The 12,398-nt window shown below is 38.0% G+C and overlaps 1 protein-coding gene across 1 annotated transcript in view; it reads left to right on the top strand.

Moving 5' to 3' along the window:
- Window positions 1-12,398, top strand: part of IFT74 (intraflagellar transport 74) — a 40,117-nt gene that overhangs the window by 3,993 nt on the left and 23,726 nt on the right. The window contains exons 6-7 of the mRNA XM_054178731.1: window positions 18-77; window positions 1,214-1,275. Of these exons, the coding sequence (XP_054034706.1) occupies window positions 18-77; window positions 1,214-1,275 (122 nt within the window). The remainder of the gene's footprint in view (window positions 1-17; window positions 78-1,213; window positions 1,276-12,398) is intronic.

Here is a 12,398-nt window from a genome sequence, read left to right as displayed (position 1 = left end):
ATTCTGTCTTATTGCAGGTGGTGGATGTACTAAACACCAGTACAGACATAGCAGAGCTGATTCGAGACTATAATGTGGTAAGAATTAGGGTATTTATTATGTTTGAACAGTGGGATGGTGTGTGTTACATTCCTGGTGCTTGGAACATGGGACATACCTGAAAGTGCTAATTTAAACCTAATTTTAAAAGTTAGCCAGTTTTATCTAGTTAAGTTAGCCATAATGTTTGCAATGTGTTTGTATCATAGAACACTCCAGATTGGACTTAATGGTCATCTAGTCCAAACCCTCCCCTCAGTGAGCAGGCACATCTTTTAACTAGATCAGGTTGCTCAGAGCTTCCTCCAACTTGATCTTCAATGTTTTCAGGGAGGGGACATGTACCACCAGTCTGGGCAACCTGTTACAGTGAGACAGTTGTCTGAAGTATTACATTAACAACCCCATGATAGCTTTCTGTGGTTTAGGTTTAAGAAGGCTATCATCCCAACACAAATTATGAGTGTAAAATAAATTCTTGATTTGATTTGGGAGCATAGAACACTATTGAAAGGCAAATTCACTAGAGTGATTCACTGCCTTATAAAGCTGCTTGGTCTTCTGGAAATTTAGTTTTCTTTTTCTCTTCTGCTGTTTAAATTACTGTGGTTTGTTAAAGAGGTGCCCAACATGGCCAGCAACAAAATCAGTGAGCTTTGTTTTTCCTTTGCTTGCTTTATTTTCTAACAGAGTGTTTATGTATTAAGATGTGAGTGACATTAAGCATGTTCCATTTTTTTACAATCACTTGGTCTTAAGCAAAATAAACTAGTTTTGAAAAACATTATTTTAGTAGCTTGAAAGACCAGCTGAGTATTTCATCATCAAACCAATTAGTTTTTTCCCTTGCATTTGATTGAAAGATAGAGAATCATAGAATAGCTTAGGTTAGAAGGGGCCTTAGAGATCATTTACTCATTATGTCTGTTCTCATAAAGAGAATGCTTTGCAAGTGTTACATTTTCATTCTGTCTGGGGGCTTAAACCACGTTTTACTTAAGCTTCCAGGAATAGATCCCACAGTAATAGAAAGTTAATTGATTTGCCACAAACTTGATTGTATTTCTTTTTCAAGCAGCTTCTTGCTCATTTAAAGGACACTTTGAATTTGTACATGAAATCTGTATCTTTATTGTTACATATCATGTCAAAATACCTTTCTTTGTTTTTTAAGTTAAAGGTTCAGAATGACCGAGATGCTCAGAGTGTGGATAAAATTTTCACAGAAAGACAAGGGTAAGTACATGAAGTGTATGCTTCTTCAAAGCTGTTAGTATCATAAATTGAACTGGGCAGAATCAAGGTGTTACCTAAGTTCAGAAGTTTCTTGACAGTGTAGCGCATGCTGTAAGAGATACCACAGCAGTTTCAAGATAATGCATTGGGCTCAGGCTGCAGCTGTTCCTAGCTTTGAACACTGCTGAATAACTGCCATGAAGATACTTACCATGTCATCTAAGAGGAGTTATGTAGCAGTGGAGAGTCATGTCATGACAACTTACTGTCCTGAGTTTTTGAAGTTGTGTTGTGGAGTGCCAGAGTGGGGAAAGCAAGCAAAAGTGGTAACTAGAGATTCCTGTGTGGTGAAGTTGGAGTGTGTGGAGGGAAAGGTGAGGACATGCTTGGAGTAAGAATTTGTAAGCCATAAGAACAGTTTGAAGAGTGATAGGCTGAGAGGGTGCGTTTCCAAGAGTTTTAATTCAAGGACAGGAGATATGCAAGAGAAAGAAACCACTTGTTGCTATAGAGGATGAGACTGTACATATAAATAAGCACTTTTTAAAACCAATTTATTATTTAATAATAAGGTGCTTTTCAATAATACTGTGGTTTTCAGCAGCTTGCAAATGGTCTGTTCTACCCCTGAATGCATGTTTTAGAGTTAAGAATATGTGAAGATAAAAACACACCTGGTTCAGTAGCAAACTAAGGCATAAAGGCATTAGATGTGCAGCAATAACATTTTGTATATAGTCACATTAAAGGGAATGAAGCAGTTGGTCTTTCTCACTCTGCTGATTTGGGTTAAAAAAAAAATGAAACACACATGTTCTGTTTTTTGTTTGTGTGAGTTTTGTATACTAGACTACTGAGCTGTGACATCACTAATTTGGATACAGTCTCCAGTCTGGCTGTGGTCTTCTCTAATTTTCCATTCTGGACTTCATCACAAAATGTTAGTGATTATGCCAGCATCACAAGCTACTTTGTGAAGACTTCTTCATGTTACATAATATACAGGAAGTTCTCCCCACCCATAAGTAACCAAATAGGGTTTTATAGGATGTTGTTTCTGAGTATTTCTTGCATGATTTGACATATTTGTTGCACACTAATGCATGCATATCCCCACATTTTTAGCTTCATGCAGCAATACCTGGTAATGGATTTGATGAAATGAAAGGAGATGAACTGCTTGGCTTCATTTCATTTTGTACGTAAGCAGTGTAAAGCGAAAGCACAAGTGTACTACAGTTCATCATCCAGTGTTTAAGACATTACCTTTCCTCAGTTTCATAAGAATCTATGTATTTGTCCTCAATATATTCATCTTCCCCATGAAATTTGTCAAATATTACTATGGGATCATCGTCGTTTGTACTTGAAGGAGAGGAGCTCAAGTCAGCTGAGAACTCCTGTTCAAACGCCTCAGGGTCATTCTCTTGCAGACGTCGGTGACGGTAGCTGACCACATACTGGTACCATGTTGGGCATTTTATAGCAGTAAATATCAGGAGTGTAGTGCTTAGGACAAACCCTAGGACACCAGCCAGGAAGGTCCAGCTTTTGCCAATAAGTGGTAACGCTTTAAAACAGGTGGAAAAAAAAGGAGAGTTATATTCATGACGAATTCCAGTGAGAACTCTAGTATGAGGATTATTTTTTTTTTACAATGAAATGGATAACTCACAATATAAACAGTGACAGGGCAACTACTGTCTGTCTCAAAAGCTTTAGCAGAGTATTACTGCTGTGTTATTAGGGAGTCAGTAACATCACTGAGACCAAAAAATGCATGTACATCTCATATGTCCTAGCAATTTAAATCAAAGAGACTATTTTCAAAGACAGATATTATCCTGGGAATATATAAAAGATTAAATATTTTAAAGTACTTTTTTCAAAATTTACATTCCAGGATTGGACTTTGGGGGGGTGGGGGGAAGTCAGTAATTAACTTCCAATTGTATTTCCCAGGCTTAAATTTATGGTAATGATCCTATAATAGCCTTTTTCTTTTTTTTTTTTAAATTAACTTTCAGATATATATATTTTATGATAAAAATTCTATACACTGTAGTTGTCAGTAGTCTGTTTAGTGTGATGGTAGAATTGACATCAAAAGATGAAGAAAAGTAAGGAGACTATCAGTGACATTTTCAAAGAATATAGAATAGAATAGAATAGAATTAACCAGTTTGGAGGGAACCTTTGAGATCATCGAGTCCAACTATCACTATCTAGTCAACTAAACCATGGCACCAAGTGCCCCATCGAGCCTCTTCCTAAACACCTCCAGTGATGGTGACTCCACCACCTCCCTGGGCAGCACATTCCAATGGGCAATCACTCTTTCTGTGAAGAACTTCTTCCTAACATCCAGCCTAAACCTCCCCTGGCGCAGCTTGAGACCGTGTCCTCTTCTTCTGGTGCTTGTTGCCTGGGAGAAGAGACCAATCCCCACCTCCCTTCAGGTAGTTGTAGACAGCAATATGGTATAGGCAATTCTGTGTCCTTTTCATTGAACACATTTGAGGGCAGGAGTAAAATTAATATGCTTGTGCACATTTTAAAAAGACATCTATGTCTAGAAAGCAGTTAGTTTGGGAGAATCTAATTTTGTTAGGATGCTTCCAGAGATGTGGACAACTGTCTGGATTTCAAGCCCTTGAAATTTCATGATCAGTGTGTAAATACCATTTGGGAATGTAGATGAGATTTATCCATTTTAAACACTTGCTCAGCAGAACTTCACATTCACTAACCTGGGCAACCTGATCTAGTGGAAAGTGTTCCCTACTCATGGCAGGGGACTTGGAACTAGAAGATCCTTAAGGTCCCTTCCAACCCTGACAATTACTGTGATTCTGTGTATGTATGTACAGTCTACCAAAACCTTGAAATACACTAGTTCCCTAGCCCTGGCTTTCGTGGAAGGATTGCAGTGCACCTGGAACATGAAACAGTGTGAAATCTTTGATCAGTACATCAGAGGGCTTGTAAGCAGGGCCCCTCAGTTTAGGAAAGATGTTGAGTTGCTGGAACATGTCCAGAGAAGGGCAACAAAGCTGGTGAGGAGTTTGGAGCACAGCCCTGTGAGGAGAGGCTGAGGGAGGGTGAGTTGCTTAGCCTGGAGAAGAGGAGACTCAGGGGAGACCTTATTGCTGTCTACAACTACCTGAAGGGAGGTTGTAGCCAGGTGGAGGCTGGTCTCTTCTCCCACGCAACCACCAACAGAGCAAGAGGACATGGTCTCCAGCTGCACCAGGGGAGCTTTAGGCTGGATGTTAGGAAGAAGTTCTTCACAGAAGGAGAGATTGGCCATTGGAATGTGCTGCCCAGGGAGGTGGTGGAGTTACCATCACTGGAGGTGTTTAAGAAGAGACTGGATGGGGTGCTTGGTGCCATGGTTTAGTTGATTAGATGGTGTTGGATGATAGGTTGGACCTGATGATCTCAAAGGTCTTTTCCAACCTGGTCTATTCTATTCTATTCTATTCTATTCTATTCTATTCTATTCTATTCTATTCTATTCTATTCTATTCTATTCTATTCTATTCTATGGAATGAAATACCAGTGTATTACCTGCATTTGTTCCATTGTTTCCAGTGCTGTTGTCTGTAGTTGGAGCTGATGGTAAGGTACTACTCTCAAACTCAATGGCAGAAATGGAAGTTTCAGTGTTTTCTACAGAAGCTTTTACAACTTTGCAGTCAGTCGGTTGGATAGGTGCTCTCTTGATGGAGATTTTTTCCATGCTGTTTGGGAATGTACATGTAGTGTCATTCTCATTTTCTGTGGATATGAATAGTGGAAAGTCTATGAGGTACCATTAGTTAATTGTCATTCTAATCTAAAAAAAAGTCATGGATGACCAATGGATTACTGCAGAATACAGATAAGTTGTTAGTCAATATTATCCAGACCAGGAAAAGACAACATTTGGATGTTTGATGTAAGCAGGTATGAAATGTCACTCTTAGAAAAACTTACCCATTGTCACATTGGAGGTAGTTAGCCATTTCTGTAAGTCAGCAAGGTCACAGGAGCAGGTCCATAGGTTTCCAGCTAAAACAATTTTAGTCAATTTTAAAGGTGGATTTATATGAAGAGATTTAAGCTGGTTGTACTGTAGATCTAAAACTGTCAGACTGTTCAGAGAAATAAATACATCTGAATCTAGTTGAGTAATCTTGTTATGTGATACATTCAACACTGACAGTTGATTTAATCCTTCAAATGCTGCTTTATGAATGCTGCTAATCTGATTGTTGCTGATATCCAGAATTACAAGTCTTGTCAGGTTGCAGAAGCTGTTACTATGCACTACAGTAATCATGTTTCTATTTAAATGAAGTATAGTGACGTTTTGGAAAAGGTTGCTAGGAATATCAGCGAGGTTCTTTCCGGACTCATCACAAGTGACCTGTTGAAGAAAGCGAATGACAACAATTAAATACTGCAGAGGAGTCTGATAATACACTGATGAACTCAGTGATAACTGTTAAGGGCATGAAAAAATCTTTATTGTGTTTTTTTTTAAGTGCCAACACTTTAAATGACAATTTCCATTGCTCTTCATGCAACTCATTGTGTTTTTCATAATGTATTCATTGTCTTGTGGTGGCAGTGAAACTGATCCTGCTGGTATATAAAGACCTGAAGTTCCAGACCTGAAGTGCTTAAACTCTGTTTGAGTTGAAAGGTGCTTCATGTGGTGACAATCCAAAATGCAACTACTTCGGATACTATTCTGGAATTAGCACATCTGTGTGGCTTAGAAGTGTCTCTGAAGGAAAAGGATTCTTTTCCCATGTAATCTGGAAAGAAGTTGTCGTAGAGGAAATGGATTCAAGACTGAAAAATCACTTCAATGTGGTTTTTCAAGTGTATTGCTGTGTTTTAAAAACAGTGATGTTGGCTTTTTAAAGCATCTTTGGACCAGACCTTCAATGAAACATTTAGTCTATATTTTTATTTTTATTGTAGTAATTTTGGTTTTCTGGGTTGAGGTTTAGCATATCTGCAGTCCTTTTGGGTTTGAGAGTGCTTACTTGCAATAGCCTGAAACATTTTTGTTTTCTGACAAGAGCAGATGTGTGTGTATGGAGTTTGTACACATATGTACACACCTATACATCTGTGCATATGTATGTATCGCTGCAAATTATGGCATAGTGTCAAAGTACTTCAACTGATTGTAAAGGAGATTCTAAGTACTGGAAACATATTGGCTGTGTTATCCCCTTTCCTAAATAGGTAGCCTATGTTCAGCTTGTTACTCCTTTGACTATCCTCAGCCTAGATGATTTATTTTAAAACAAATGGAGGTGGAGTTTCTTGTCTGCACTGTGTGTATATATGTCTCCACTGTGTGTTTTCTTTGTTCTTCACATTCCAAAGATGAGTGAGCAGTAGGTACAGTACTGGACCTGTAGGCAGTGCGTCAGAGCAAGTAGTGCAATAAAAGTTTTATTATTTGACTGTTAGTCAAGACTTCTTCCTTACTCTCCATTCCATAGTAAATACAAAATCCATTAAATTAATTTCTGAAAAAAAAAAAAATCAATTACAATTTCTTGCAAGTGTTTGGACCTAACTTGGGCAAGTACTAATTCAGTAAATCTCTCTAATTTGAGCAGTAATTGGTATTGTCCAAGTACCTGTTGTTTGTTAGGTCTATCCAAAATGATGTAAAGATAGAGAAGTCAGTCCTACTGTCTGCAGAAAGATTTGACTGAGATGTAAAACCACCTCAAACATGTTTCAGTATTATTCACCCACTTAAATGACTAATTGCCCATTTCCAGAAAACCACATCTTATTTGTCTCTCTGTGCTTCATTCTTCAGGAATTTTATGTTTACAAGGTAGTTTTAAAAAAACATGCCTAGCTTCTACTGCATTTTTCAAAAATAAGAGTAATTTACATACTTTTAAAACTTACATTTTGAGAAGCAATGTTGCAGTCAGCAGTGGCTGGATTCAAAAACAGTGTTCCAGCCCAGATAACAAGCCAAAGGGTTTTCATGTTTAGAGCCTATTAAGAAACAACACTTTTGTACACCAAGAGCAGAATGCCATTGTCTTCAGTAGTCATAGTTTAACAAATTAATAGACACAATTATTTCAATGGTAATTTAATAAATATAGTGTGTTATATATGTGTAGTACAAAGTGTGAAATTAAGAGGAAAAGAATAAGTTGTCAGAAATAATACATTCAGCTTTCACTTAACTGAGAGGAACCTAAATGCCAGTGAGCAGACCGTATCAGCAAATAGAAAAGTGGTTGATTAAAGAAATTAATAGACAACAGTTTAATAAATGGCTGAAATAGATATGGATATGCTCATTAATGTCCCTGTTAAAGCAATTACAGGTAAAGACTATGATAGGAGTAAACTGCAGGAAGTATTCAGGCTTGCATGCTCTCCCTGAATAGTATCTCTTGCTGCCTCTGACAGAGGCACTGGTTTATCCAGTCAGACTTCTCTTATGTTCTCACCTAAGGTATTAAGTATTTTTGGTGAATGTTTAATTAGATTAATCTTCTAATCTCTTTATTGTCCATAATATATATCATATGACATAAACCTGGACCTCTGTATTATGAAGGTGTAGTTGCTGTGATCTTTGGAACTATGTAGGCATGGTTTAGTCTCTTGTCCTGGAGTTACTGTAGACATTTATTGGGAGCTTTTCTCACAAATGGTATTCACTGTGACACTAACTTTCTCAGGGGACGTGTCAGTATCAGTATCAGTATCAGTATCACTAAGGTTGGAAGAGACCTCAAAGATCATCGAGTCCAACCTGTCACCACAGACCTCATGACTAGAGTAGGGAGGACACTAGTGCCCACTGCAGGCTTGTGTCACTCGTTCATCCCCTTTGAATCAGGCATTGTTTGCAAGATTTACTTAAACTGAATGAGAATGTTAAACTATCTCTGTAGGATGTCAAGTAAGTCCCTGTTTGTGCTGGACCGGTATTAAAATGTTCTGTAAAAGGTAGCTTAACCCTTCATTTTTACCCTTTTTTTAAGCATCTGAAGAGAAAAAAACAGTGGGCTAGGTGAATATCAATATTTCTTTCCTGGATTTCTATCCTTCAGTTCAAAACACACCCAGAAGATAAGGTGTGAGAGAGACTTGTTTAAAGTGCCTGTTGTGTCTTGAGCTCAAAAGATCTTAATGGAATGTAACAAAGTGTGAGGGAAATTGCATAGGGAAGCTCAGTTGCAGGAACAATGCTAAATATAGTCAGGCAGTCAGAGGTATAAAACCTCAACCCTTCCTTAAAAAGTATCAGGAGGCCTTTGTTGGCCTTCGCGTCAGTATGGAGTAGATAAGGTCACAGAACAAATCGGTCAAGTGTAATTGATTTCTTCTGAGGGCTGACCTCACCTAACTGAATCAGCCTGGAAACTTAGTAACTTCTTGGAAAGAAGATAAGTGCCACTTAACACCACTCTGATCCACTGTGCATTTCTGCTGCTGTTGGAAATTTACACTAAATACAAAAACGAGTTCATAAACCTTTTTTGTTAGACATTATCAGTGACAAGGACAAGAGGTACTATCAGTAGCAGCCACCATCATGGTATATGTTAGCTGTTGTTCTGGTCAGTGATGGTGCTGGTGGCTCATGCATTTTTGGAGCCACTTTATGTATTGCTAGTGGAAAACATGGTGCAGATTGAGAACTCTTGAGACAGGATATATGAACATTTAGGTCTTGTGACATACTTGGATCTTAAAGATACCTGTTCCAAGATGTTCAGAAACAGATTGGGCCTTAGCTAGGCTGTCTATTATTGTGTTGCAGATTTCAAGAAAAACACTAACCTTTAATAGAATGGGGAAAGTGTATCAGAATATTATTTTGAAGGTTAGTCTGGAAGTTAATAACAGCCAAGTTCAAAATTAAAGATAAATTAAAAATTTTCAAAACTTCAAGGAAAAAGTTAAAATTTCTGAATTAAGGGATTGCTGTTAACTTAAAAAATCATTTTCCTGTCTGAAAATTCACTCTTATGTCGAAATCAAAAAGCATGTTTCATATTTTTCACTACAGTTTCTACTGAAAATTCAGTGTTTGGGGGTTTTTCCAGATTTAATTCCCTGCTTTGTGTGTGTGTGAACCTGTATAATCAGTAGAAAAGCAGGAAAGCATCTGTAATTTAATTTACAATTTAGCTTTTGCTAGTACTGGACTTTTTAAGTTGCTGTTTAAAGTAATTGCTTTGAAAGAAACTGAGCCTGACAGTACATTGGCAAGAACTTGACATTTTTCATGTAATTAGAAACATTTTCTTCAAGAGTTTTTCTTGGAGAACTTTTGAAGATTTTATCTCATAATAGTAATGCAATTCCTTTCTTTTTTTTCCCCCCTTACATTTGTAAACAAAAACGCAGTTTTGTGAAGCTAGTGGAGCTTATTTAATCAGGTAGTCTGGTTTACAGAGAAGAAACAGACTGTTCCCTGACTGTCTACTCAAGTACAGTTTACTTAACGTCTTGCCTCGTCCAAGGTTCATAATAATTCCTGATCTTTTAGTGTATCTCAACATATTTCCAGTCCAACAACAAAGTTATACTAAAAAAAGACATTCTCCTGTATTTTGAAAAATATATGCCAAGTGTCTTACCTTTCTGTTGCTTCTTAGAGGCAGTGTGTGTACACATGTGTAGATGTTTCAGTGCACTGACAAGAAATAGTATGGAGCAACAGCACTTTATTTTTGTTCAACCTTTGTACCTGATGAACAAGCAGGCAGTGTAAAAAATAATAAGCCTGGAAGATCCTTAGCAAAAGATTGACTAGGTTGAGCAACTTCTTATAATCATCTTTGATTTAATTGGATCTGCAGCCAATAGGGAAGTCTAATAATAGCATGCTCAAGTGTCAAGTTCCAGATCATGTAGGAGGCACCAAGTTAAAACACTGCAGGGAATTTACAGGCATGTTGGGACATAATCAATAAAAGAAGTGCTAGAGACAGAAAAAAACTTGCATTTTATATGTGATCAGTCACCAAATGAAGGAAATTTCAAGATACTGTGTTTTGGAAACGTCAGAGGAGGAGGAGCTGCAGGGTGTAGCACAATATTCTGAGATACTTCAAGCCTCATCACTAATTCAGCTTCATCTTCAAATTATTTGTGATAATGAGTTGTCTTCCTATGACAACCATTGCTGATGTTTCATTGCATGATAGAAAATCACTGAGTTTTAACCTTCTGTCAAAAAGTTTCTACCAGAGAAGATGCATCACAGCTAAGTTAGACATTTCTAGTCTCAAGGATATAGTGTATCACCTTGAAGTGTTTACCTAGCAGTCCACATCACATAAGAGAAAGAGACCTGCTTCAGGTAAAGAGTTTGCTCTGTGATGTACCCACATACACTTGGCATTGGTGGGGCTTTCTTTCCTTACTCTGCCATGCATACTTGTAGTCTGAGGCATATATGAGAGCTTGGAGATGCCACTGCCCTCAATGATGGCAGCTGCTTCCACAAAGTGTTTTGAAAAACAGGAGAAATAAAGCAAGTGACCTTCCTCTCTTGCTCCCCAAATGCCTGAGTGATCTCCAGCAAAAGGTGCTCTGTAAAAAGACAAGCTTCCTATGATCAGTACTGACAGTCTCTCCAGGTGAATTATATGTGGTACAGAGATTTATTCTGGAAATCAGCAACCTCAATATATTCAATTCTTCATTCCAGTTTCTCTGTCTTCAGTTCTCTGCTTGTCTTCAGTTAAGCGAAACTGTCACTGCTGGGACCTTGAGACAGCTCTCACAGGCCCAGACTGAGCAATGAGGAGACTCCAATAAGGGAGTAATGTGAAAAAGCTCCTTGACAGCTCTCAAATCTCTGCCTTCCAGAGGGTTTTGAATCAATCTACTTTCACAGCTTAAGAAAGTGCTTCACTTAAAAAATTACTCCTTTCCACTATACCAAGTGTAACATAATTACCCCTTCATAAACCAGTGTACTTACACAGAGGGCCTCAGTGTTTGCACAGGGTCTGAACAAACTCTCAAGAGGGTATTCAATTTAATGTTGTAGTACAACCACCCACAAGAGACTGACAACTTGCTCCAGGTAATCGCGCTTTTAGTGGTGGGGCTGGCCTAGACCTTCAGACATCAACTCTACCCGTTGCCATGATATTTTCATTATTCCCTTACCCTGGGAATATCCTTGTGCAATTCTACAATTTCATGTCATTCTTTAAGCCTGAGAGCCTTCTTGGCTGCAGTTGTTGATCTGACAGTGTCAGTTACACAGTTTAAAATGTTTGCATCTTGCAGCTTAGGAGGAGTTAATGAAAAATAGAAGAAAAACAGATCTGAAGGAAGGTATCCGTCTGATTTTGTTAATAGCAGAAGTGACTCTGGAAACAAGCAAACAATTTAAACAACCTTTCATGCACTGTAGTGGGAAGGAAGGTATATTCTTCAGGGTCTCAGGAGATTTTACAATTTCCTTTATCTGAAGGAGTTTTCTCAAATTGACTCTCCAGTTTTTTAGGAATTCCATACAAATTGCTATGCATTACATGACAGAGTGGGAACAGCTCTTTACACCTTCTTTGGCTCTGCTAGTCATTTGCTTGTGGCTCATTGTAGCTGCAGTGACAGAAATTTTTTTATGGCTGATTTCCTAGTAAGATTAGAGTCATAAATGAGGAATATCAGGAAGGGCTAATTTCTTCATTCTTGCATGGTTAAAAAGCTCCACACTGCTGAAGACTCTGAAGCCACTCTCCATTCTTAAGGAATCCAACAACTCATTACTGAAAGTCATCATCATTCTAGACTACTGCCAAGCCCTAGTATCTATACAGTATGTTTTCTTGATATTTATTCCCAACCCATACCAACTTCTGTTCTTATTCCAGGAGGTCACTGAAGGGAAGCAACCGAGTGGGAATAGTTTATTTATGCCACTCTAGGCAGTATGCAGATAGATGGGGTGAGAGTGTTGGAAAGTACAGTGTGGATGTTGTAAGGGTAAAGAACTCTTCATCTTCTGCATTCTGTGGTGTGACTGTCTACATAGTTAATCAAACTCCAAGAAGATTAGATACAAGTATTTAACTGCCTTGGATTTTTTTTAGATTCTGTGGAG

This window comes from Dryobates pubescens, chromosome Z (assembly GCF_014839835.1).
Source record: "Dryobates pubescens isolate bDryPub1 chromosome Z, bDryPub1.pri, whole genome shotgun sequence".
NCBI lineage: Eukaryota > Metazoa > Chordata > Aves > Piciformes > Picidae > Dryobates > Dryobates pubescens.
Note: the sequence above shows the minus strand (reverse complement) of the source record. Positions and strands in the feature narration are given on the sequence as shown.